The sequence below is a fragment of the Pygocentrus nattereri genome, chromosome 3 (assembly GCF_015220715.1).
Source record: "Pygocentrus nattereri isolate fPygNat1 chromosome 3, fPygNat1.pri, whole genome shotgun sequence".
Classification (NCBI taxonomy): Eukaryota; Metazoa; Chordata; class Actinopteri; order Characiformes; family Serrasalmidae; genus Pygocentrus; species Pygocentrus nattereri.
In genome coordinates this window covers 46,747,169-46,773,913 of record NC_051213.1, presented here as the reverse complement: position 1 = coordinate 46,773,913, position 26,745 = coordinate 46,747,169, and the positions used below count along the sequence as shown (strand labels likewise).

Here is a 26,745-nt window from a genome sequence, read left to right as displayed (position 1 = left end):
TTCATAACTCGTGTCCTCTACAAGTATTTTGAAGCCTCAGTATATGTGTGGCCTCAATTTAGTTATTAATGACATACTAATATAGTCATTTGTGGCTTCAGCTTATTAATTTATTTCCTCAATACAGTAATTTGTGGCCTCAATATAGTAATTTATGGCTAATATAATAATTTGTGGCTTCAGCTTATTAATTTCCTCAATACAGTAATTTGTGGCCTCAATATAGTAATTTATGGCTAATATAATAATTTGTGGCTTCAGCTTATTAATTTCCTCAATACAGTAATTTGTGGCCTCAATATAGTAATTTATGGCTAATATAGTAATTTATGGCTTCAGTTTATTAATTTATTTCCTCAATACAGTAATTTGTGGCCTCAATATAGTAATTTATGGCTAATATAGTAATTTATGGCTTCAGTTTATTAATTTATTTCCTCAATACAGTAATTTGTAGCCTCAATATAGTAATTTATGGCTAATATAGTAATTTATGGCTTCAGTTTATTAATTTATTTCCTCAATACAGTAATTTGTGGCCTCAATATAGTAATTTATGGCTAATATAATAATTTGTGGCCTCAATATAGTAATTTATGGCTAATATAGTAATTTATGGCTTCAGTTTATTAATTTATTTCCTCAATACAGTAATTTGTAGCCTCAATATAGTAATTTATGGCTAATATAATAATTTGTGGCTTCAGCTTATTAATTTCCTCAATACAGTAATTTGTGGCCTCAATATAGTAATTTATGGCTAATATAATAATTTATGGCTTCAGTTTATTAATTTATTTCCTCAATACAGTAATTTGTGGCCTCAATATAGTAATTTATGGCTAATATAATAATTTGTGGCCTCAATATAGTAATTTATGGCTAATATAGTAATTTATGGCTTCAGTTTATTAATTTATTTCCTCAATACAGTAATTTGTAGCCTCAATATAGTAATTTATGGCTAATATAATAATTTGTGGCTTCAGCTTATTAATTTCCTCAATACAGTAATTTGTGGCCTCAATATAGTAATTTATGGCTAATATAATAATTTGTGGCCTCAATATAGTAATTTATGGCTAATATAGTAATTTATGGCTTCAGTTTATTAATTTATTTCCTCAATACAGTAATTTGTAGCCTCAATATAGTAATTTATGGCTAATATAATAATTTGTGGCTTCAGCTTATTAATTTCCTCAATACAGTAATTTGTGGCCTCAATATAGTAATTTATGGCTAATATAGTAATTTATGGCTTTAGTTTATTAATTTATTTCCTCAATACAGTAATTTGTGGCCTCAATATAGTAATTTATGGCTTCAGTTTGTTTCCTCAATATAGCAATTTGTGCCACTTAATTCTGACTCTAGAACAGTGAATTTCACACCAATCCACTCTGATTGACTTTTCATCGTAATCATGCAGAAATGTGGAAAAATTGCTGGGATTCCCCTTCAGCTCCACACGGAGTGACTACGTTTCCCACACGTCGCCAATTCTAGAAAAAACACTCATCAGACTCCAGTTCTTCTCACGATCCTGCGTTTGTGTGTGGGAGTATTTTTTATACTGATGAAAAACAAAACCAGGAGACACTTTTCATCACTTTATTAATGAGCTTAATTATTTATACCAACAAACAAAAACACAGTTTCTCTCTCCCTCTCCCTCCCGTGACCCATCCGTTCATCCCCAGACGAGGCGTTTTTCCACCCTACGCTTGTGTGCCTGCACCTTCCAGAACATTCTACACGACTAGACTCCTGGAGTGGCCTGGACAGTGGATTAATAATGTCCAGCACTTTTTCCAAGATAATATCAAGTTTGGGAAATGAATGTTTATCTGATGACAGGCCACAGACAGTCGGCTCTCTTCCCCATCAGATTAAAAACAAACAAACAAAAAACACTGTAGCAATACAATAAATAAAATAATCAAAATAACATTAATGAGGAGGGGAGCGAGCACATGGACGAGAGAGAGAGAGAGAGAGAGAGAGAGAGAGAGAGAGAGAGAGAGAGAGAGAGAGAGAGAGAGAGAGAGAGAGAGAGAGAGAGAGAGAGAGACTCATTTTGTTCAGTTCCCCCCCCTCCATAGGCAAAGGGGGGCACGTTGAAATGTTATGTACAGCAGAGAGAGTTGAGGAGGTGAGGCGGGCAGAGAGAGAGGGAGGGAGAGAGAGAGAGAGAGAGAGAGAGAGAGAGAGAGAGAGAGAGAGAGAGAGAGAGAGAGAGAGAGAGAGAGAGAGAGAGAGAGAGAGAGAGAGAGAGAGAGAGAGAGAGAGACACAGAGAACGAGAGAGAGATGGGAGAGAGAGAGAGGCTGGTCACTACCTGAACCAGCACTACTCCACTAGAAAAAAAATCAAGTTACAAGAACAATAGAATAACAATAATAACAAAAAAAATAACAAAAAGAGTAGAAGGTACATGGTATTTACATCTTAGCGGTGAGAGGAGGATGGATAGAGGGACGGAGGGAAAGAGGGGAGGAGAAAAGGCTCCAAATGCAAAAATTCCCATCTGCTAAAGTGGGTTTCAGTCCGGTGACGGGGGTCGGGGGGGGATCGGTGTGCGCGCGCGTGCTTGTTTGTATCTCTATGATACTTACAATGATATAGATTCACAGATCAGCAGCCGTTTAAACACGTATACGTTTCCTAACCCTAATGAAACGCGCACGCACACACGCACGCACTCCCACGGACGAAGGAACTGAATGGAATGAAGTGGCAAAGGCATACAGACATCTTCGAATCCGGATCCTGAATCCAGATTCCGGCCCTGGATTTTGTTTTTGTTGGAGGTAAACTTGAACTGATGGCCACATACCAGTCAATACAAAATCTAATGTGGTGACTGTGGTGGTCCTCCACGGAGCGCTTCAGCCCCGGCGTCATTTAGATGGTCCTGCGGTGCTGTTTAACCACTGAGAAAGTGTTTCACCTTATTTAATGCCATATTATTTATAGTCACTAAATTTAGAGTGGTAACAGAGCAGGACGGCCCAAACCGTGGTTAGATGACCCTAATCCCGCTCTCTCTAACCAAACTAAAACAAACAACTGAACTGAATGTAAAACGTCACTGAATAAAAGCAGAAACGTGCTTTTTTTCCTTTTTTTGGACATTATTTTATTTAATTTAATTCATTAAATGCTCACTTTGCCTTTAGTTAATTGTATTTCTTTTTTATTTTCATTACAAAATAGTGCAACGTTCTGCAATTAATCTAGAAAAACAAACAAACAATCTAAAAAGTCAATTTGAAAACGACTTACTTTCTTTTATTTCCACCACAAAGGCAAAAAAAAAAGGTTTGGGCACCCCTGTAACAGAGTGACTAGGGCAAACCACCCGGCTGGCCAGCTGCTTATATCCTCGTGTGTTTAGCTACTGTACCACCATCAGAGCTCCTCACGCTGTGAAATACTTCTGGAGATGATCCGTTTAGGTTGCACAGCTATAAGGTCACGTGCAAAAGTTGGAACAGCGCCCAGTCAGGTGACACCGTGTTCATTGTGAATCAGTAATATTTTGATTTTGATCGTGAAAATAAGAACATCCTGCACAGAGAGCACAAACATTTCCGCAAGTTTCAGTGCACAATTTTTAACACGTTCCAATATAAAATAGAAAGTGTGCCGTAACTTCTGCACAGGTCACTTTTTGTGGGTTTATTTTTTTATTTTTATATGTTAAATAAAACAATAATCATGTAGTAATATGCGCATGAATGTGCTCTCTGTAGAGACTTTCCACCTAAAAAAAAAAATTTTTTTTTAAAGTCGTTTGACCAGGGGTGCCAAAACTTTTGCACACGGCCGTATTGAGCGTATACATTTCAGGTATAACTACAGAATGCGAAATGCACAAAATATGGCAATGTTTGATCACAGGCTGCGTATGGCGCCAACACTGCTGCTCTCTGCTACCATTATACGGCAGTGTAGGTAACCACACGGGTGACGTCAACCAAATGGAACAGCATCTATGACGCCCAGCGGAGCAGCTCGGTAGGAGGTACCACACCACAAACTGGATTCAATGTCCAGATGAACCTCTGAGGACACAGCGATGCCTTCGAAGCAAATTAAAGCTGCATTTCCATACAAAACGTACAGAAAACTGACGAAATGTGCGTGAGAGCATGAAGAACGTGAAACGGGACCCTTCTCACCTGAGCAGACCACGAAATGAGTAAAGGGTTCGAGCGTCTCGGAGCTGCTCTGGGCTCAGCGGTCTCCACCTTTTATGTGATTGCATTTGCCAAGATGTTGATCCTGGACCAGCATCCTTTAAAGCACGACTTCAGCATTTTTCAACCAGATCTCCATTTGCTGTTGACTCGCAACACCTTTATAACAGAAGTCAACGGGCAGTTGCTGTACACAGTGGCTCTACCGTGGATGGATGGACTAGAGGTGGAAAAACGTGCAGTAATTCATTAGCAGCATAGTGGCGTACATCTCCACAGGCATCAGAGAAGGAATCGGAACCCATTTTGTACGGTGTTGTTCTGGAGTACGTTCTCTCAGTCCGTCTCATCCTAAGACTTGTACTGTTAAAGAATGACATTTGTCGTTTTTAAGTTTGGGGCAAATTCAGCAACAGCAGCGACTCCGCCTGCGAGTTGAAGGCTACGTTCACATTACAAGCCTCGTCGCTCAAATCCGATTTTCTGCTCTAATCCGATGTCTCTGACTCGATGGTCCACACTTGTTTATGCAAGTGATTCAAATCAGTCATTAAATGTGACGAACCGGCTCCTCCTACTCGGCAACGTCACGCGACTGAACCACTGCATCATCAGCACAAACTAACGAGCAGAACGAGCTTCGCTGAGAAGATCATTAACTCTGATCAGCTCTCAGCTTCATTATTAGAGCCAGACGGAGGAGGAAAAAGGTGAGACGAGCTGCTTTTCAACCGTTTACAGGCTTTAACGTCTGTTCGGCACTGTTGCCATGGTAACGCTGAATGATAGCGTGGGGGGAAAAAAAGCATGCGAATTCTGATCTGAGGTCGTACGTATCCAACATAGGACCACATATGAAAGTGGCTCAGGTCAAATGTGTCCACACAGCCCTGGAAACAGCAGATCTGAGCCACCTCAACCTGGTAATGTGAACGAAGCCCAAGTCACCACGTTTCCCGCTCTTTTCCAAGCACTCGGACACTCGTTGAAATTGTGGTCTGCGGTAACTGACCGTACGCCACTGACGCAGCAGATGGAGATCAGGCTGAAAAAAAAAAAAGCTTCAAATCTTTCATTGTGTGATTTGCTACTTCTACTGCTTGGTACCCAGTTTTATGAGGAGCCCTTTCTCATCACTGACAGAGTGAGAGGAAGAAAAAGCTGTAGCTTGTGTTCATGTAGAAAAAAACCCCCACAAAGACACTACCTAACACGCTCTTCCTGCTTATTCCTGACCAAAAAAAAAAAAAAAATGTGCAAAAGCAGCACACATACGGACTGCTCTCAACCTCGAGGCTTCGTAAAAACACTCCACACTCCTCTCGATGACGTGGTCTCGTTTAAGAAAGAAAGGGAAAAAACGTAACACTAAAATTGATTCAATTTTAAAAGCAAACTAAAATGAAAGATTACAACCGCATTCTGTGGATGACTGAGGTGTAAACTCTTCTAAAAGGTCATTAAAAAAAAAGAAAAAAAAGGGGGTGGACCTCCAGAGAGAAAGAGCAACGAGAGCAGTTAACTGTGCTTTGCTCCTCCTGCCACTAGGGGTCAGCAATGCCTCAAAAGAACCATTCTTTGCTTTGAGCACACAAACCTCATCGGCAATAATCCCATAAACAAAAACGGAAGCAAAACAAAAACAGACAGATTAAAAACATGCTTCTGTGAAAAAGGACAGAGCGGTGACCGGAGGGCCCGGAGACGGGGCCGGTTTGTGGGCAGAAGTGATTAAGAAAGACTGGCTTTGGAGCTTGAAGAAAGCAGGACTGAGGGCTGGGAGACAGGAGGAGAGAGGAGAAGGATAAGAAAATGGGCAGAGCGGTGCTGTAACACAGAGGGAACGCTCAGGTGCTGTTGCTCAGGGCTCCTGGTGCCGAGCTGGACTGCGCTGGACTGTCCGACACAACGCCTTCTGCGAGCACAGAGAGCATTCGTTACACACACAAACTCACCGTACACACCATACAAACCTGCACACGAGCACACAACAGATCAGGAATGGATAGTTTGGTCCAACTGGGTTGACCAAAGAACTTTCACCATTTTACTTTTAACTTTATTATACACATGAAGTTCTGACCACCACCTTGTTTCTACACTCACTGTCCACTTTATCAGCTCCACTTACTGTAGAGCTGCACTCTGTAGTTCTACGGTTACAGACTGTAGTCCATCTGTTTCTCTGATACTCTGTTACCCTGTTCTTCAGCGGTCAGGACCCCCATGGACCCTCACAGAGCAGGTAATATTTGGGCGGTGGATCATTCTCAGCACTGCAGTGACACTGACGTGGTGGTGGTGTGTGTGTGTGTTGTGCTGGTCTGAGTGGATCAGACACAGCAGCGCTGCTGGAGTTTTTAAACACCTCAGTGTCGCTGCTGGACTGAGAACAGTCCACCAACCAAAAATATCCAGCCAACAGCGTCCTGTGACCACTGATGAAGGACTAGAGGACGACCAACACAAACTGTGCAGCAGCAGATGAGCTGTCGTCTCTGACTTTACATCTACAGGGTTGACTGATGAGGTAGGAGTGTCTAATAGAGTGGACAGTGAGTGGACACAGTGTTTAAAAACTCCAGCAGCACTGCTGTGTCTGATCCACTCCACATAAGTTTGGTTCCTGACTTCTCACTGCACACCAGCCATTGCACGGACTTCAATTCCATCAACTGATTTAACTTAAATTGCAAAACTGCATATATTATTAAAATAAATAATGGAACGTGGCACATACTGTAGCCCAACTGCTGTAGTTTATCATTTTAATAAGCGTTTTAAAAGTGTTTTTGTCAGGTTTTTTTGTTTATATAATAATAATAATAATAAACCTATTTTATAACAAAGCATATACACTCACCAGCCACTTTATTAGGTACACCTGTCCAGTTGCTTGTTAACACAATTAGCTAATCAGCCAATCACATGGCAGCAACTCACTGCATTTAGGCCTGTAGAGGTGCTCAAGACAACTTGCTGAAGTGCAGGCCGAGCATCAGAACGGGGTAGAAAGGGGATTTAAGGGGCTTTGAACGTGGCGTGGTTGTTGCTGCCAGACGGGCTGGTCTGAGTATTTCAGAAACTGCTGATCTATTCAAGAGGGGGTCCAACCTTTTACTAGCAAGGTGCACCTAATAAAGTGGCCGGTGTGTGTGTGTGTAAAGTTTAACCAATCAGAACGCTCTTTGCGAATAAATACTCTCAGAATTTTAGGGTGCCAGGCGCCGTCCATCAAAAATGTGTTCTGGACATGCGCATGCGCACACGCTCACGGCTCAGATGTGAAGAGAGTAGTGAAGTCCGTACCGTGTGAGGCAGATGTCGTCTGCGAGCGAGCGTGAGGAGGAATGAGAGTGGAGTTCAACTGCGGCTGGATAGACAGCTCTGTGGGCAGACAGAAAGAGCGCAAACAGTCACAAATAGTAATGCATATTATGTCCAATAACTACTGGAGATGTGCATTCTCATGAATTTTCATATTCAAGTGTCCACAAGAGTTAACAAAAGCATCTCTTACATTTTTCCAGTTCTTCCTTTAGTTTTAGCTGTTGTCTGTCTATTCCGGTTACTTTTCCCCTCATTAAACCGCAGAGTGCTCAATGATCGTCAAAACCCCAGAAAAAAGTTTCCCTTTCTGTGGCCAAAAACAGCCTCCAGCTCCAGCCGTGTGTCTTCTCTTTCAGCTGATCATCAGAGACTGCTAAATGCTGTTTATGAGATCTGGAGATGTACAAGAGGCAGCGGTGATCTAGAACTGAGATTTCATGGGTCATTTAGCTGTGTTTAAGTTCACTGAACACACGGACAAGTTCGCCGTCTTGAATAATCGAGACTACATCCGGGACCGATTCAGAGCTTGTTTGTGGGAGGGACTCGTTATGGCTGGTTTGCCATCACACCAAGGGTTACATCCGAACCGTGGATCAACTGCGCAATTCCATACATCACTTTTCCGCATGGAGGTTTGCCGAACGGTGGTCACTGATTTTATCCGTTTGCTCCTTATTATTTTCCTTGGAAGTGGCCAGAAACAGCACTTTTTGTCCACAGCAGTCCTTTCCATGCCATCACCAAACTTGAAAAGGGAAGGGAAGATGAGCAGCCACATCACAAAATGAACCAACCACACAGTCCCACACAGACCCACACATGGCAGGGGGGAGCGGAGAGCTCCCACATGCTTAGCGGACTGCACCAGAGTTTACTGGAAGTGAAACCCAGCCCGAAGATTTCAGACGGATCAGAGATCGGTTCTCTGGAAGTCTCTCAAAAGCAGCTTTCACACTCGACAAACGTACCAAACTTGCAGTGCAAGCAGGCCTGGGTCTGGGGAAAAGGCTCTAGTGCGAAAGCTCCTCAAATCTGCTTCAGTATTGATGACTCGCCATTATTTCAACCACTATATTGATTTATAGGGACGTTTCATAGCCAACATGAATCACTTAAACCAGAGGTGCCCAGTCCTGGTTCTGGAGAGTTCAGATCCAACACAAGTGGCTCAAACATTCAGATGTTTGTGGAGGCCTAAATTACCTGGATCAGGTGTGTTATATTAGGGTTGGAGCTAAACTCTGCACCCCTGACTTGACCTGTTATCTCCATGTTTTCCACTTTTCAGCTACTTTTCGACCAAATGAATGAACTTGTATTTTGTTGTTTCACTTTCTGTACACATTGGATATCGTAATACACTATATTTCCAAAAGTCTTCGCTCATCTGGCTTCGCACGCCAGTGTCAACTTGAGTGAGATCCCATTCTTAATCCATAGGGTTTAATATGATGTCACCCCACCCTTTGCAGCTATAACAGCTTCAACTCTTCTGGGAAGGCTCTCCACAAGGAAAGGAGTGTGTTTTGGGGAATTTTTGGCCGTTCTTCCAGAAGCACATTTGTGAGGTCAGACACTGATGTTGGACGAGAAGGCCTGGCTCACAGTCTCCGCTCTAATTCATCCCAAAGCTGTTCTATCGGGTTGAGGTCAGGACTCTGTGCAGGCCAGTCAAGTTCTTCCCCACTAAACTCGCTCATCCGTGTCTTTATGGACCTGCTTTGTGCACTGGTGTGCAGTCATGTTGGAACAGGAAGGGGCCAAACTCCCCAAACTGTTCCCACAAAGTTGGGAGCATGAAATTGTTCAAAATCTCTTGGTGCTGAAGCTTTAAGAGTTCCTTTCACTGGAACTAAGGGGCCGAGCCCAACTCCTGAAAAACACCCCCACACCATGATCCCCCCTCCACCAAACTTTACACTCGGCACAATGCAGTCAGACAAGTACCGTCTCCTGACAAACGCCAAACCCAGACTCGTCCATCAGATTTCCAGACGGAGAAGTGTGATTGGTCACTCCAGAGAACACGTCTCCACTGCTCTAGAGTCCAGTGGCGGCGCTTTACTCCACTGCATTCCACGCTTTGCATTGCGCTTGTTGATGTAAGGCTTGGATGCAGCTGCTCGGCCATGGAAACCCATTCCATGAAGCTCTCCACGCTGTTCTTGAGCTGATCTGAAGGCAACATGAAGTTTGGAGGTCTGTAGCGATTGACTGCAGAAAGTTGGTGACCTCTGTGCACTATGCCCCTCAGCATCCGCTGATGAGGAAATTTCACAACTGGACTCACGGCACCACGCTGGAATCCACTGAGCTCCTGAGAGCGACCCATTCTTTCACTAATGTCTGTAGAAGCAGTCTGCAGGCCTAGGGGCTCGGCTTTATACACCTGTGGCCATGGAAGTGATTGGAACACCTGAATTCAATGATTTAGATGGGTGATTGAAGACTTTTGGCAATATAGTGTATCGCCTACCTCATTCTTTCAAAGAAATGTCTTACAAAATGGTGGCACGGGTGAGATTGAGGCTAAGTGTGCAGCTGTAAACCACACAGGTATGACATGGCGATTATCACATTTTATCATAATCCCAAGAAGACGATGACATTGGCCCAATCCCATTTGACCCCTTGCTCCTACCACTTAATCCTTAGTCTTCCGTTTTGTGCATTCACACCTAGGGGTAGGGTGTCCCGATTCTTGTTGAGATTCAGGGGTAAGGCTAAGTTTTAGGGCTACATGGCCCTCTAAACGAAGGTTTTCAGAGTGTCTCCAAACAGAGCGATATGAGGGGAAAAAACACTGCAAGATGGCTGAAACACACAAATCTGAGGATTTTCTCCATTAAAAATGACAACAGCCACTGTCTTATCTTAGTGTAATGTAGTTTCAACATATAATGATCCTTTCCTTCATAACAAGCATAAAAAATGGCTAACAGAGTGCTAACGTCTCAGTAGCTGGCTAACTTTCCCGTTCCACCTTAAACATTTCAGCATTTCTGACGGAACAGGAAAACGTGAATGAAAAGCTGGTAAATAACCGACTTGAGCTTCACAATCACTGAAGAATTAGTGGGGGGTGATGATAAATAATTGCCCCCCTCTTTGAAGGCGTATGATCCCTAAATTTAACTAAAGCCCAGCAGTGAGGAGCTGAACTTCACCCTCCTCTGCTGTCACTGCAGTCGGGCAGCATCGCCTACAGAGCGGCGCTACAAGCTGATAATGAAGTGAGGCTCTTTTTATTTGAGGGTCTCATTTCAATGAAGATTTCAACCACTCAGGTCCAGGGGGTTAGGGTACCACTCTAACGCAAGGGGTGGGGTAAAAATAAGAAATGGGATTGGGCCATTGAATAATGTTAGTCGCAGTCAAATCAGTTCACCTGCATGTTATTAACTGTACTGCGTATTTTCAACACAACATCTTCAATTAAAGTCTTATTACAAATGAAAAGAGGTGGGCTTAATAATAAACCACTTTAACAGACTGAACTATATGCCTCTAACTTTCAGGACTCCACAAGAGAGTCCTAAAATTCTGTGGCGGTCTTATTTTGTGTAAAACAGAGTAAAATTGTGCATTTATCTCTCTGTGAATTAGCCAAGTGTGTTGAACTCTAAATACCTGCACAATCACTGAGTCAACCCAGCCATCAGGTACAGATCAATTATGTTAACTGCATGCAATAAACAACTGCTACACCTTCAGCACTTCACTTTACCTCTGGAGTGTTTGAAGTACTACTATTACTAAAACGTGCATTGCTACTGTAGCCAAATGCCTGTGATGCTCATATGTTGCACTGACCCACAGGGCTGAAATTGAAAAGCATGGGCAGTTCTCGGCCGCTGGGCAGGCGGGCATTGGGCTGGCGCAGCTCGTCGAAGAAGGCGTGGGCGCAGGCCTCCAGCGGAGAGAGGCGCGTCACCGGCGTGTACTCCAGGAGACGAGAACACAATGAGATGGCCTCTGGGGGCGTCCTGGGCTTAAACACCTGATTAACACAAAAAGACAGCTCTGTGAAAGACCTGCTCGGCTAGTTTTTTTTAAAAAAAAGCATCACAGGATCCTTTCAGGGAGACCTTTATTCATACTGACTTGGTTTTAACCCTTTGAACATCAGGCTTATTATTCGGCTATTTAGCTTAGGGCTTATTATCCAGTAACTATGGATTATTCAGTAACTACTATTAAACATCGTCTTAAACAGTCGACTTATTATTCAGCAAACTATGAGAATATTCTTCAACCACTATTAAACTAAAGTTCTCAGCTTAAGGGTCATTATTCACCAACTACTTACCATGAAAATAATATACACATATGGCAAAAATACAACCATACAACACTATAAAGACATTTTCATGAGTCTTTCTGAGGATTTATAAGTTCCAACAGAGAAAAAAGAAACAGCAGTGACACATTAAAAAAAAAAAAAAAGTCAATATGAATATAAATACATTGACTTTCATTCAGCATTTCACAGCCTGCACTGCACTAAAACCAGTGCTCATTCTATAATAAAACATGCAAATGAGTCCATTAACCAATCACAGTGTGCTGTGAGCATCCGTACCCGTCACTGGTCCTGAGATAAGTTTTTGTGGGTATTTTGATTAATAAAGGTCAAAATAATGCAGGACAACCTTCACCCATCACACATCTTATTGATTCACATATGTGCTATTAATATATTCCACATATTATATATTTAAACACCTCAGTGTTGCTGCTGGACTGAGAACAGTCCACCAACCAAAAATATCCAGCCGACAGCGTCCAGTGACCACTGATGAAGGACTAGAGGACGACCAACACAAACTGTGCAGCGGCAGATGAGCTGTCGTCTCTGACTTTACATCTACAAGGTGGACCGACAAGGTAACAGAGTGGACAGTGAGTGGACACAATGTTTAAAAACTCCAGCACCGCTGTGTCTGATCCACTCGTACCAGCACAACACACACTAACACACCACCACCACCACGTCAGTGTTACTGCAGTGCTGAGAATGATCCACCACCCAAATAGTACCTGGTCTGTGAGGGTCCATGGGGGTCCTGACCACTGAAGAACAGGGTAAAAGGGGGGGGGGCTAATAAAGTATCAGAGAAACAGATGGACTACAGTCTGTAACTGTAGAACCACAGAGTGCAGCTATACAGTAAGTGGAGCTGATAAAGTGGACAGTGAGTGTAGAAACAAGGAGGTGGTCATAACGTTATGCCTGATCGGCGCACATGGCACTGCTTTAAACGTGTGCAATCTGTTACCTTCCACAATCAAAACTAACATCACTAGTACATCACTGCACTGATGGAGGCATCCACAGAGTGAGAGAGCCCACATGTTATTTGCAGAAACAGTGCTTGGGGCAGTTTTATTTGATAACCCCAAAAGAGGGTTTGAGAGACTGTAATTAAATCAGGCTCAGGTGCAAAGCTGGTACCTTAGTCCAGGGATGCGCTTTGATCTGAGGGAACTTGAACTCTGTGTAGTTGGGATTCATTTCCCGGATCTGTTCTCTCGTAGGCGTTCCCAAAACCTGCAAGAGAAGAGAAGAGAAGAGAAGAGGAGTGTCGTTGGTCAGGAAAAGTACTGGAATGTTTGCAGAATTCTGCTTTCAGTGCTGATACCAGCTTTAGGACTCTGATATTGACGCCAGATACCTCAAACAACAAACTGATACCCTGAAATACTACATTTATTCATTAAACCAGCAACATGTAATGTAGTTTAACGTAGAGACCACAGATAGTGAAAGACAACAAATCTCAGTATAGATCCTGGTAAGTAACCACATTAAGCTCAACATGAATGGTCTTTGAGTTTGAGAACGCTTGTAAACTTCAAATTAGACCAGTGATACGGTACCGAGGGAAATGGAGCCCTGGCACACTTGTTGACTGTAGGACCCGTAAAATTGACATTTTAGAAGCAAAACAGGGCAGAACTTAAACCATTCATAAGGTGACATAACTGTGTATTTTACTGTAAATATATACTGATGGGTCACATAAAACCCCGACAAAAACAAAAAACATCTGAATTCAGTGCAAAAATACAGCCTGATGTTCATGAAAGTGATTTTTTTTTTTTTTGCTCATTTTTCGCTTCTCAAGGTAAACAATCTAAATGCACCCTTGAAGGTGGTTTTAAGGTCCAATTGTGCTCCTTAAATAAGTTTTTCCAGTGTATTTGTTCCTTTTCATAACAATGTTTTAAACCAGAGCAGTAGAATAAAAGCCTGGAGGCGAGGCAGGGGGGGTGTGGAGTCAGTCCAGCTTAGAACAGATCATTTCAGAGGATTACGGTTCAGCTATGTTCCCCTGGCTAAAAGGTACTGAGATGCACCCTTGAGGGTTCCACCCCCGTTTCAAGACGGGTCCTGCCCCAGTGACCATTTATCTTTATTTCTGAGAGTCTTTATAACATTATTATTATTATTATTTTTATTATTATTATTCTTATGCCATTCGGTTAGGTAGTTAGCATTAATCTGAGGTGTAATGAGAGAAGTACCTCAATAAAATCTAAATCAAATAACGGCTTAATACTTCGGCAGTCATCTAACTATAAGCCATTATTAGCTGATGCTACCAGCCCAGCCCAGCCCAGCCCAGCCCAGCCCAGCCCAAACTCTAGTTGCACAAGTCTGAAAGAGCCATGAATGGCACGCATGGACTCGGTCAGCTCTGCATGCATAACTGCCTGACTTCTTAAAGAAGAATCATTTTCTGATGAATGGACCTAAAAGCCAGTGTAGCACATTCTCATCCGGAAGACGATGGTACATTTGGGATCATGGGATATTCTGGACACATTCTCACACTGACACACGCCCACACATATTTACATACCTTAATGATTTCAACTAGCTGGTCAACCCCACTGTCACCAGGGAAAATGGGTTGCCCCAGCAACAGCTCGGCCAATACGCAGCCAGCTGACCAGATATCAATGTTGGAGGTGTAATCTGTGGCTCCGAAGATGAGCTCTGGTGCACGGTAGTACCGTGAACAGATGTACGAAACGTTCGGCTCGCCGCGCACCAACTGCTTCGCGCTGTGAAGAGAGAGGAGAGATCAAACCATGAACGGCTCAGGCAGACGTTCAGATACGTCTCGGACGACAAAGATGACGTGTGACCAGCAGCATCCAAGCGGGACAGCAACAAATATCAGATTAAATTCGATACATTTGACCAGTGAAATCAAATTGGAAATCAATACTTTTAGCACTGATTTCAAAAACCAGTTTCAAAGGTTAAACCATTGTGACGGCTGTCCGGCGCGTACCTCATCGCTCCGACGCAGGGGCATCCCAGCTTGTTCGAAGCTCCATATACTGACCATATTCGAGTGAATCCCTCTGTCTGTCTGTCTGTCTGTCTGTCTGTCTGTCTGTCTGTCTGTCTGTCTGTCTGTCTGTCTGTCTGTCTGTCTGTCTGTCTGTCTGTCTGTCTGTCTGTCTGTCTGTCTGTCTGTCTGTCTGTCTGTCTGTCTGTCTGTCTGTCCCTCCACAAACCTTCCTAACTGCATTTCATTGGCTCTGCACCTGAACTCTGCACAATGACAATGTGATATCTAATCGAATCTACTTGGCTTGTGTTCTTATACTCTGGACACTAAAAGGGCTCGAACTAGAGGCATCTGGGGGTGGGCTTTAGAGGGGGTTGTACTATTTTTAGCGGTCGACATCGCCACAATCCCACATCAAAACTTTAACAGGTTGTCCCCAGATGAGTACGATCTACAAGATCATGTCTGGGCCCGCGAGACCAGCACACTGTAAGCTGGCTTATGCAGTCTGACTGTCCTTGAGTGTAGATGTGTGAATGCGCACACACCTGCCGAAATCACACAGCTTGAGCACAGCTGTGTCTGGGTCCACCAGCAGGTTCTGTGGTTTGATGTCTCTGTGGCAGACGCCTTGGGAATGAATATACGCCAGACTGCGAAATAACTGATACATATACACCTGAGAGGGAGGGAGGGAGCGAGAGACGTGGAGAGAGAGAGAGAGAGAGAGAGAGAGAGAGAGAGAGAGAGAGAGAGAGAGAGAGAGAGAGAGAGAGAGAGAGAGAGAAAACAGATTTACACAAGTAAGGCAGTGTCATGAGTAATAATATGCTTAATAAAATGCTTATAACAGTATATATGCACCCATGCTCGATTTCTGTTGTGATTTTATGACATAAATGACACAAATCAAGTAAGAGCACTCGTGCTGTTTAACTGCTGGTGCTTGTAGCAAAATGTCATCTTGTGTTAAACAGCCAGTTACTTCTCACTTTCAAGGTAGCACTTTATTTAACGCGTGTTATTAAAATACTTTTCCTTTAAGACTTCAAAATGCCAGTCTGGCCCATTTAAGGGCCCATATTCTACATGTGCCTTGTACTTTCTTTTGACTTCCCCGACATTCACTGCCAACTTAGTGACTTTGTCCTAAATATGGTCATAATTCATTTTTACATTACCATTTTCCATCCTCTCGTTATCCCTTCTTTGGTGGCAACTCGTACTGTATGTCTGAATCGCCCATCATGTATCCCTTCATATCTAACTGGCTGATTTTGTAACTAGGTTTTTTTTTTTATATAGATATAAGATAAACGAGCCCCGTTCTGACCGGGTGCTCTGCACTGCATCTCCTTCAAAACGCACTCCGCTTCAGTGTGACTGGACAGGGCTGAACCGATGCAGCCTGAATAGGTGGACATAGTAACTGGGTTTGTTCTCATAATATCAATTGTATATGAACTGTATGGCAGGTTTCGAAACTACAACGATGTTTACACATTTGAACTCCCTGAAGAAAGTCAGGCCCTTCGAAATGATACGAGTCCTAACTGGGTAAATAACTGTTTTGCAACGTTGACTAATAGAAAATACTGGGGCTCAAGTACAAGTCACAACTGTTACGTAATCACCCGACTGCAATTACGAGATAATCGCAATTATGTAATCTGACTGCAGCTATTTTCCACAATCATAACGTCAGTCATTTTCTATTCCAACAAGGGTAAAGGGAGCCAGATGTGTTTTCATTAGGTGTCCAATTCATTCAAACTCTTATTTCTCAAAGTGAAAGTTTTAACTGTGTGCTAATTTAGGGGCAACGTTTAATTTGATATTTTGAATTTGAATTTGTCATTTTAGCACGTATGTTTTTCACTCACATTCTCAGAGCCCGAAGAGAAACGTAAGCTTTGATTGGCTATCACTACAGACCTGCGTTCTGCACAGCACAATGCAGTAGATCATCCCTCATCATCTCACAGATAACCAGCCAATTTAGATGCTTCGGGCTTGTAATTTTGTCGAATAAAGTGATCAAAACAGACAAACGTTAATGGCAATTAATCAATAAGTCATAATGAGCTACAATTCCCGGAGTGTGACAGGCCTACACGTTGTACTCATGTCTACTCCAACTTGTTCCCAATCTTTAAAAAAATACAATATAACACTCACACAGCCCGGCATATACACTGTGCGATTTCAGAAACCTTTTTCTTTGGTGACGACTCGTTCTGTATGTCTGAATCGCCCGTCGTGTTTGGCCAAAGCCTGGGATTTATATACTCACACTGAGCGGCTGACACGGCACGGGCGCTCACACTGTGCGAGAAGCACAGCTCCTGCAGACACACTGCCTACTGACAATTTCCAACACAGCTCTTTCATTCAAAACAACCCACTGCGCCTCTGAGCCCTGAGCAAAAACACTGGCTGAATCTCAAATGGCTCCCTGCTCCCTACATAGTGCACCCCGTATTAAAACAGCGGCTCATGCACCCTTACAGTCTTCTGGGATTCAGCCATGTGTGCACAGATTAGATTAAGTGACTTATTAGTCCCGCGACAGGGAAGTTTCACCTCCGCATTTATCCCGTCCGTGCAGTGAAGCACCACATACACACTAGTGAGCACAAACACGCACACACTAGGGGGCAGCGAGCACACTCGCCGAGAGTGGCAGGTAGCCCTACCCGCAGCGCTCAGGGGATGGAGCCAGAGACCTTCCGGTCACAAGACTGGTTCCCTAACCTCCAGCCCACGACTGCCCCATAAACACCAGGCACCGCTGGGATTGAAACTCAGCATCTCCTGTTTACTAAATTGGTGCTTTGACCAACTAAGCCACTGTGCCACAGCCTAAAGCCACACTGGACGAACAGCGCACTATTTCTGTGTAGAAGCCAGAACGTGGCGCGCTACATATGAAGGAGGGAGACGTTTCAGATTCAGACAGTGAAGAAAAAAAACGCTTCAGCTTTGCTAACTTGTGCCGCACCGTGCGCTGAAGCTAAAGACGGGGATGGCAATAGTCAAAACTCCAACTGTTGCCCTTGGAGCTTCAAGTACAGCTCAGCTTGACCCACCATCCTTCACGAAGCGTGGAAGACAAGCATCAAGACTTTCCCCTGTCCTGGAGTCCAGGTGATGGAACAAACTCCCACTGGCTGTCTGAACAGCGGAGTCTCTCGCAGTCTTCAAATTCAGACTGAAGACCGTCTCTTTATACAGCACTTAAATTTGGGGGGGCAGTTATGGGCTGGAGGTCAGGGAACTGGCCCTGTGACCAGAAGGTTGCCGGTTCAATCCCCTTGAGCAAGACACCTAACCCCCAATTGCTCCCCGGGCGCCGTGCATAGGGCTGCCCACCGCTCCGGGCAAGTGTGCTCACTGCCCCCTAGTGTGTGTGTGTGTGTGTGTGTGTGTGTGTGTGGTGTTTCACTTCACGGATGGGTTAAACGCAGGAGGTAGAATTTCCCCATTTGTGGGATTAAAAAAAGTATCACTTAACTTAAATGAGCACTGAGTTAAGTAATTAACTGTACTGCACTTACTGTAGTGTATTGTATTGCACTGCACTGTGTTTAACTCTTATCTCTGGGCATCAACATGGGCTTTTGTTCCTAGCAGTATCTGAGCTCAGGACCGGCTTTCTCTCCAACCTATTAGATACCTAAAGATACATTCTTTAGATGGACAAAGCACTTTTTGTAAGTCGACTCTGGATAAGAGCGTCTGATAAATGCTATAAAATGTAAAAAAAAAAAAAAAGTAAACATAAAAGTTGGCACATACGGACGCCTGTGCCACAAATGAGGAGCTTTGGCTGTTTGTGTGAGGTTTTGGGTTCAATTCTGAGAAATCGGTTCGTGACACTGAGACAAGCGACCCAAATCTCTAACATGTCAGAAATCCATCCCATCGTCCGACTGCTCTGTCGGAGATCGACGGGGCAGCTAATCAGGCATCGTTACTCCTCTCGCACTGCACGGCAAATGACTGATGGCGTTGCAACCTGGCCCGATCACGAAATTCAGTCGGCTCTGACCAAATCAGGCTTAAAAACGGCCTAAAACCGCACAGCGCAGGCCTGGCTTTACACATACACCTGTACTAAAGGAGGGAACGTGGCGTGTGACTGGAGCGAAAGGCCGAGCTTGGCACTCACTTTGACGTAGATGATGGGTATGGTGGTCTTGGCCTTGTTGAAGTGGCGCGCCACCCTGTACACGGTCTCTGGTACATAATCCAGCACCAGATTCAGATACACTTCATCTTTCTAAGAGAGACAGGAAGCAAGAGAACAAGAAAGGAAAGAAAGATCAAAAGGTCCAAATATTACAATAAATACAGATATAAATAAAATAAAACTGAAAAAGACTGCATGCAATGTTTCGCCATTAGCCCCCATAATGCTGTAGTAATGCAAGGTAGTATTGTAGTAGAACAGCTAATAACTGCAGCAATATTAGAATAACTACTAATTATCTCAAAGCATATTGGAATCATTATACTTGTCTACAAGCTGGTTTTATGTAACTGAAAACGGTGGTCTACCGTAGTGTGAACGCTGGCTGGTGTTGCTATATTGCATTCACAAAGTAACTGCAACACAGTTTATTTGACTGATTAGATGCACTGTGAGCACCTTTACCAACCTCAGGCGCTCAGTCAATGCGGCTGGACGAAGTGAGATGATCCAACAAAATTACAGCAAATAATTTCTCTGCCAAACAATGTAAGATTACATTTTTTGCGCATTTTTGTAGTTGTGATCCATTCACCAGTGATTTTAATATATCGATCAGGCATTTTGCAAATCACCATTCGCAGCTACACGTTCACAATGCGGCACTTTGTGTCTCAGAGGTCAGATTTCAAAATCGCACAGCTAATTACCGTAGCTGTGTGCTTAAAGGGGAAGTCCACCAATTTTTCCACATTTCAATCACTGAGAGGGAAGAAGACATTCAGAGCAGTTTGATATAAAAGGGTTCATTGTACTGCCCCGCAATGGACGGGTGACCTGTCCAGGGTGTAACCTGCCTTCCACCCAGCGGCCGTGATTACATGCAAAGGTTTTTGCCAATCCGATTGAAAACAATCGGATTAGATTCAGACTGAGGTGTTTATGCTCAACAATCTGATGAAAATCTTGGTTTACGTGCCGCCTACAAGTAATCCGATGCAAAATGACGCGCATGCGCCGAGCAGCGCTTAGAGTAAACGTTACCATGACAGCGAACATCACGTGAGGTCCCAGTCGGCGTGCGGCGAGTTTCCAGTTGGCGCGCTTGTGTTTTTAATGGCTTTAAACGGATGTCAGGCTCAGAATAACGTCCTTCACACGCACTGATAAAGGAAGACGTCGTGCTCCGAGACACATAAGCTGGCCGTCCGTCCCACCGCCGTCTTTTAAAGCTCAGAGTATGAACCTCGTCTCCTCTGCAGACCCGGTTCTGCTCCGCCGCGTTGAACGGTATAAACATTTCGACCATGACGCGACGCGCATGGCAGAACGTTCTTACACCTTCCGACTGGAGTGTAATCGGATTCAGGCGTTTACACGGCTATTATTCTTCTATTTAACGGATTATTTAGAGGTTACCCACCTCGTTCAATCGGATAGGAACTGTATTCCGATTGGCCTCGATCGATTAGTCTATTCTGACTGAGGTGTTTACATGGACGTATTCTATTCCCATTGAGCTATCAGTCGGATTATTAATGGATTATCATGCTGCATGTAAACGTGGCGAGTGACTGCTGGGATAGGCTCCAGGTCCCCCGGCAACCCAAAAAGATAAGCGGCTTAGAGGGTGCGTGCGTAAGGGTTTCTCAGATTTCTTTACAGTGGTGGTAATAGGAACCAATGCTGCTCCACAGATACAGCAATTTCTATATGTAATGCTGATGATGGCAAAGTGTTCTTCGCTGACTATTTTCCCTTTAAACCATTAATTAATTATTAATTAAGTTGAAGTGACCCTTATTAGTCCCACAACGAGAACATTTCACCGCCACATTTAACCCACCCGTGCAGTGAAACACCACATACACACTAGTGAAGATGCAGCACACTTGCCCGGAGCAGTGGGCAGCCCTATCTGCAGCACCCGGGGAGCAGTTGGGGGTTGGTTGCCCTTGGTCGCAAGGCCGGTTCCCTCACCTCCAGCCCACGACTGCCTCCGTAAATATGTTATAAACTATGTTATAGACTGAAAGCTCATTACAAAACTATTGTTAAACAAGTTTTTAGGCATTAGGAAATCTATTGACAAACAATTTATATAGTAAATTTGAGAGATGGAGCTCTCTAGTCAGTAAACTCTTTAGACGCCTGGTTCCCATCACCACCACTGTGAATCATTCCGCCTTGATAAGTTTCAAACCACTCTGAATGTTTACATCCTTACAATTATATTATGGCAAAATCTGGAAGAAGAAAAAAAAATCGTGAAGGAAAGAATTCCGTAAACTGTGAAAGACAGAATAGTTTTCAGGTGGATACCTTCTCTCCGCTGGAGTAGAAGAAGTAACGTAGCCTAACAATGTTGCAGTGGTCCAGCTTCCGCATGATCTGTAGTTCTCGGTTCTGCATGAAGGGACAGCCAGAGAGAAAGAGTCAACAATAAAGTCTCCTTTCAGCATTTGTGAGGACTTACGTCCCCAAAAAGTCATAATTCAATCTACATGTCCTAAACCGTTGAGCGACTAGGCTCATACATAAATATACACATGCATTGGATGTTGTGACATCACAGAATCAGCGACGAGCCGTTTTTACAGCTTAGTTTCCATGTATGCGCAGAAGAGTGAACGGGAAGTGTTTAAAGTTAAACAGTGTTTATATACGACATCAACCTGAAGTCTGTAGTTTTCCATGATATGGGCCCTTTAAAGGAAACTTCTGATATTCTGATAAAACTTTACAACATCAAAAGGCTTCGTTTCATAGTCAACAACTCAGTGTTTAACATAAGATTGGCTTACAGCTCAATATGAATCATTTTAAAAATAGTACCTCACTGTTTCCAGTGTATTCACTAGGATGCAGGAATAACCACTTAACCAATTTACACTTCTAACGAACAAAAAACTAGGAAATATTACAAAAGCTAGTATCCATGAGTGCCTTCCACACCGAAAGAGTGAAGCAGCGCATGTAAAGCCGGAGAAGCAAGTTTTCCCTCTGGAAAAGTTTTATTACTGGGTGGAGTATCTGGTTGATTTGGCAGCCAACCAATTTAAAAGAACTAAACCATCAAACACCACGAACAACAACCTGTGCGTAACTGTTCGGGTGCAGTGCCTTTCTGTGTCATGAGGAAAAGGAGGACCGCAGGGAGTAGAGCGTTTCTGCACTTGGGCCATTTCAGCGTCTGACCAAACGAACTCAAGACCCCACAAAAACTCCTGAAGCACCGCTGTGACCAGCGTTACTGCAGTGCCGAGAATGATCCACCACCCAAAGAGTACCTGCTCTGTGAGGGTCCATGGGGGTCCTGACCACTGAAGAACAGGGTAACAGAGTATCAGAGAAACAGATGGACCACAGTCTGTAACTGTAGAACTACAGAGTGCAGCTATACAGTAAGTGGAGCTGATAAAGTGGACAGTGAGCGTAGAAACGAGGAGGTGGTCAGGATGTTATGCCTGATCGGTGTAATACATCACATTAACAATAAATATAGTCATATTTCTGAGCCCCATGTTCAACGCCAACAATCCATATAACCCATATTAAAGGTCCCATATTATGCAAAAAAAACACTTCTTTTATAAGAGATTAATGTTTCTATACATTGTTAAAGTTACAAGACGTACTGTTCACTCTCCACTCACTCCATAACCCATGTATGAAAACTAAGCTGCAAAAACAGCCAATTTGGAATTCACTGCTTCTATAAATTGACAAAAACCAACACATTTACATACAGTACACTGCCTAAAGGATTCGCTCGTCTGCCTTCACACACATATGAACTTGAGTGACATCCTATTCTTAATCCATAGGGTTTAATATGTTGGCCCACCCTTTGCAGCTATAACATCTTCAGCTCTTCTGGAAAGCACATTTGTGAGGTCAGACACTGATGTTGGGCGAGAAGGCCTGGCTCACACTCTCCACTCTAATTCATCCCAAAGGTGATCTGTCAGGTTGAGGTCTGGACTCTGTGCAGGCCAGGCAAGTTCTTCCACACCATGATCCCCCCTCCACCAAACTTTACACTCGGCACAAGGCAGTCAGACAAGTACCGTCTCCTGGCAACCGCCAAACCCAGACTCGTCCATTGGATTGCCAGACGGAGAAGCGTGATTGGTCACTCCAGAGAACACGTCTCCACTGCTCTAGAGTCCAGTGGCGGCGCTTTACACTACTGCATTCCACGCTTTGCATTGTGCTTGGTGATGTAAGGCTTGGATGCAGCTGCTCGGCCATGGAAACCCATTCCATGAATCTCTCTACTTTGTTCTTGAGCTGATCTGAAGGCCACATGAAGTTTGGAGGTCTGTAGTGATTGACTCTGCAGAAAGTCGGTGACCTCTGCGCATTATGCCCCTCAGCATCCGCTGACCCCGCTCTGTCATTTTACGTGGCCGACCACTTCGTGGCTGAGTTGCTGTCGTTCCCAATCGCTTCCACTGTGTTATAATCCCACTGACAGTCGACTGTGGAATATTTAGTAGTGAGGAAATTTCACGACTAGACTTGCTGCACAGGTGGCGTCCGATCACGGTACCACGCTGGAATTCACTGAGCTCCTGAGAGCGACCCATTCTTTCACTAATGTCTGTGTATATCCACCTATTCAGCCTACAGCAGTTTAGCTCCTCCCGCTCACAGTGAAGTTATATAGTGTTTCAGCCCAGAGCGTTTTTTAAATGAGCCATAATACAGAGCAGCTTTTAAAAATATCAGTCTTACAGGTGCAGTAACAACTTCAGTTAAATCTAAGAGATAAATAAAACTGAAAACATGTAAAAAGTCATTAAGGCACATAAACCCACACAAATGTTTAAGTATTGCACAACTTGTAACGTTTTTGCCGGTGAGATTAAACTGGTTGTTACTATTCCGATTAACTTTAATAAAAATAATAAATGTGAATATAGTTCCCCATTTTAGTGTAAATGCCCACTGAGCCATCATTAAAAAACAAAACTACCCACAAACAAGAGAACAAGAGAATCACTTTAGGATTATAATATATTATAATACATGCATAATATATAATACATAATTATAATACAGAAATTTTGCCAACCACTCTTTGGTCATTATGTCATATACAAATGAGTAAAATTTATAGACACACAGACACACACACAGACAGATGGTGTGCTGCAGTGGTCAGTCTTACCTTAAACCTCTTGTCCTGCAGAACCTTCTTGATTGCCACCATCTCCTGGCTGTCGATGAGCCGGGCCTGATACACCACTCCAAATGAGCCGTTCCCAATCACCTTAATGTCCGTATAGGACACTTCCTGAGGACGATCTGGACCTTGCCCAGGTGTGGCTACCACTGTGGTCACCTTACCACTGTCCCCTAAGCACAAAAAAGAGGCCAAAATGTTATTTTCCAAAGAAAGGGCAGCGTATATCTACACCGGCAGTCAGGACGAACTGCTCATATGCTGACGTTCAGCAGCCGTTTCTGATCCTGTCTGTTCGCTTAAAGGAGAAAAATCACAACAGAACTTCTCTGCCAGGTCACCCACTGAAACGGACTACTACAGAAAGGACCTGGAGATCAATTTAGAAGCTCCTCAGCCTGCAGGTCACTTCTCAGTCCATATTCGTGGCCGTTTGCTCCTTTGAACACTAAAAACGTGCTCAAACTGTGAGCTGGTGGCTCACACACAGACGTCTGAGATATGGGCCATCATTGGAAAACGGCTTGTTAACCTGCCATCATACTGCCTACAGTCCTATCATCAATCGGTGATAGCTGGGGAGCGCAACTGGACAATAGTATATAATTAACAAGTAGTGCTGGGCGATATGACCTGAAATCAATAATTTAATACAGGGGTCACCAACACGGTGCCTGTGGGCACCAGGCCGCCCGCGGGCCTGTTCTGTATAAGGCCACTTACCATTGAGCTGCATCTAATTTTTTTTTTGTTGCTATTCTTTTCTAAAATCACACTTGCATTGGTGTAAATCTGCAAATGATATTAAATAAAACTTTTAAAAAATGTTTCGTATTAGATTAGAGCTAGCTGGTCTCCATGGCAACCCCATCTAGCAGGCGTAATGCAGGTGAGGAGATGATTTACCCCTGAAAACAGGGCAGAAAAAAGAAAGAAAACATATCATTTTCACAATGAATGGGAGGAATGGGAGTTTTTTTTTTTAAGACTGTGAAAGATTCCTGCATGTGTCATTTGCGGGGCGACTGTGGCGACGGCAAAGCGGCACAACGTGGAGACGCATTTTAGGACGTGTCACACAAGCTACCGTGGTAAAAGTGATCATTTGAAAATGCAAATACTTGCAGGGATTTATAGAAATAAAGTGTCGCATATTGATATTTATCTGTTTCCTACCTCGTTAAATCATTGTTGATGATTATTGTGAGAAATCATGGACATGATCAGTGTCTTCACATAGTTCAATATCATTAATTATTAATAATGACATATAATTAAAGGTAAATTGAGCAAATTTGTTATTTCTGAAGTGGGTATCAAACTGGTAGCCAAGAAGCAGCTCTCGGTTTCAAAAAGGTTGGCGACCCCCGATTTAACGTTTTACCTCGATTATGATTAATGAACCATTCATTTGTTAAATTGTTTGTTTTTTTGCCCTCATAGCTCACCGACAAGGTTTGTACTGTAAATAGGTTCCGCATGTCTTAATGTAAATCGTCTCAACCGCCAGATCGGAATTCCCGCGGACTTACGTCAGTCCAACTCAACATCGGTCACAATTTCGCGGGGCTAAGACCTCCGACACTTGGGCTGATGTTTCTACACAAAAGGTCGAAGAGACTCATCCAAAAACCTCCGTGTTTGAGGAGATTTCAACGCCCTTTCTACGGCTCAAATCTTTGGGCATGCGAGTCAGTTTATGAGCTGATCCGTTCAGACTGACGTCGCCTACAGATCACATTTAAAAGAATTGGGCCACTTTTACCTGCTGTGTGAACGTAGCCTCAGTTTCCATGTCACAGACTAGATGTGACGGAGTCGAGTAAGTTCTTAAGGGGACGGTACATCAACACAGAGTCGGGAAAGGATTACCAGAAAAAATCTAAACCGATATGGGCAAGATTACGTCGGTCAGAGGTTCTGAATGTCTGTTTCGATGACTTTTTGATTACTCGCCCTGTTAGTATTGGTGCATTCCCGAGCAGCGACAGCGAAAGAATGAAGTGAGTTCATGCAAATTACAGCCCTGATTTAAACGAAAGTAAACTGAGGAAGCTGTGAGGCTTTGGAGAGCGCGGGAACTCCTTCCAGGCTAGCTGTTTCAGCAGCTGGCTAACTTGAAGCTGTGCACACCACGGCGAATTGACGATACTGTAGATCAAACATGACACGAAAGCACCGATTTCAGCTTAAATATAGCTAAAAGGAGGACTGTCTGGTGCAGGAGATTCACACTGTCAGATACACTGCGGTTCACCCCTCAACCCACTACGAACGAATAGAGAAAACTCAACCTTCAAACTTGAAACAGTGATTTGACACTTATGGCGATACGTATCGATATCGAACGATATGAATTTCGTTTATCGTGATAACATTTTTGGCCATATCGCCCATCTGGACCTAGATGGCATCAGGCACAGTAGTTAGTATAGTCAGCAAAAAAGTCACACCACCGCCTATTCACTCTCAGCCCGACACACACCACCAGCCTATTGAAGAAGCTCTGCCGCGATG

The 26,745-nt window shown here is 43.5% G+C and overlaps 1 protein-coding gene across 4 annotated transcripts in view; it reads right to left on the bottom strand.

Annotated features, from left to right (window-relative positions):
- Positions 1-1,600: 1,600 nt before the first annotated feature.
- Positions 1,601-26,745, bottom strand: part of gsk3ab (glycogen synthase kinase 3 alpha b) — a 36,748-nt gene continuing 11,603 nt past the window's right edge. For 3 of the 4 annotated variants that reach the window (XM_037537095.1, XM_037537097.1, XM_037537098.1), the window contains exons 2-10: positions 24,214-24,401; positions 21,360-21,443; positions 19,017-19,127; positions 15,394-15,524; positions 14,405-14,609; positions 12,994-13,089; positions 11,352-11,538; positions 7,515-7,592; positions 1,601-6,120 (exon numbers count right to left, since the gene is read on the bottom strand). In XM_037537095.1, the coding sequence (XP_037392992.1) occupies positions 6,053-6,120; positions 7,515-7,592; positions 11,352-11,538; positions 12,994-13,089; positions 14,405-14,609; positions 15,394-15,524; positions 19,017-19,127; positions 21,360-21,443; positions 24,214-24,401 (1,148 nt within the window). In that variant the 3' untranslated portion in view covers positions 1,601-6,052. The remainder of the gene's footprint in view (positions 6,121-7,514; positions 7,593-11,351; positions 11,539-12,993; positions 13,090-14,404; positions 14,610-15,393; positions 15,525-19,016; positions 19,128-21,359; positions 21,444-24,213; positions 24,402-26,745) is intronic. The other variant, XM_037537096.1, reaches the window with a different exon arrangement.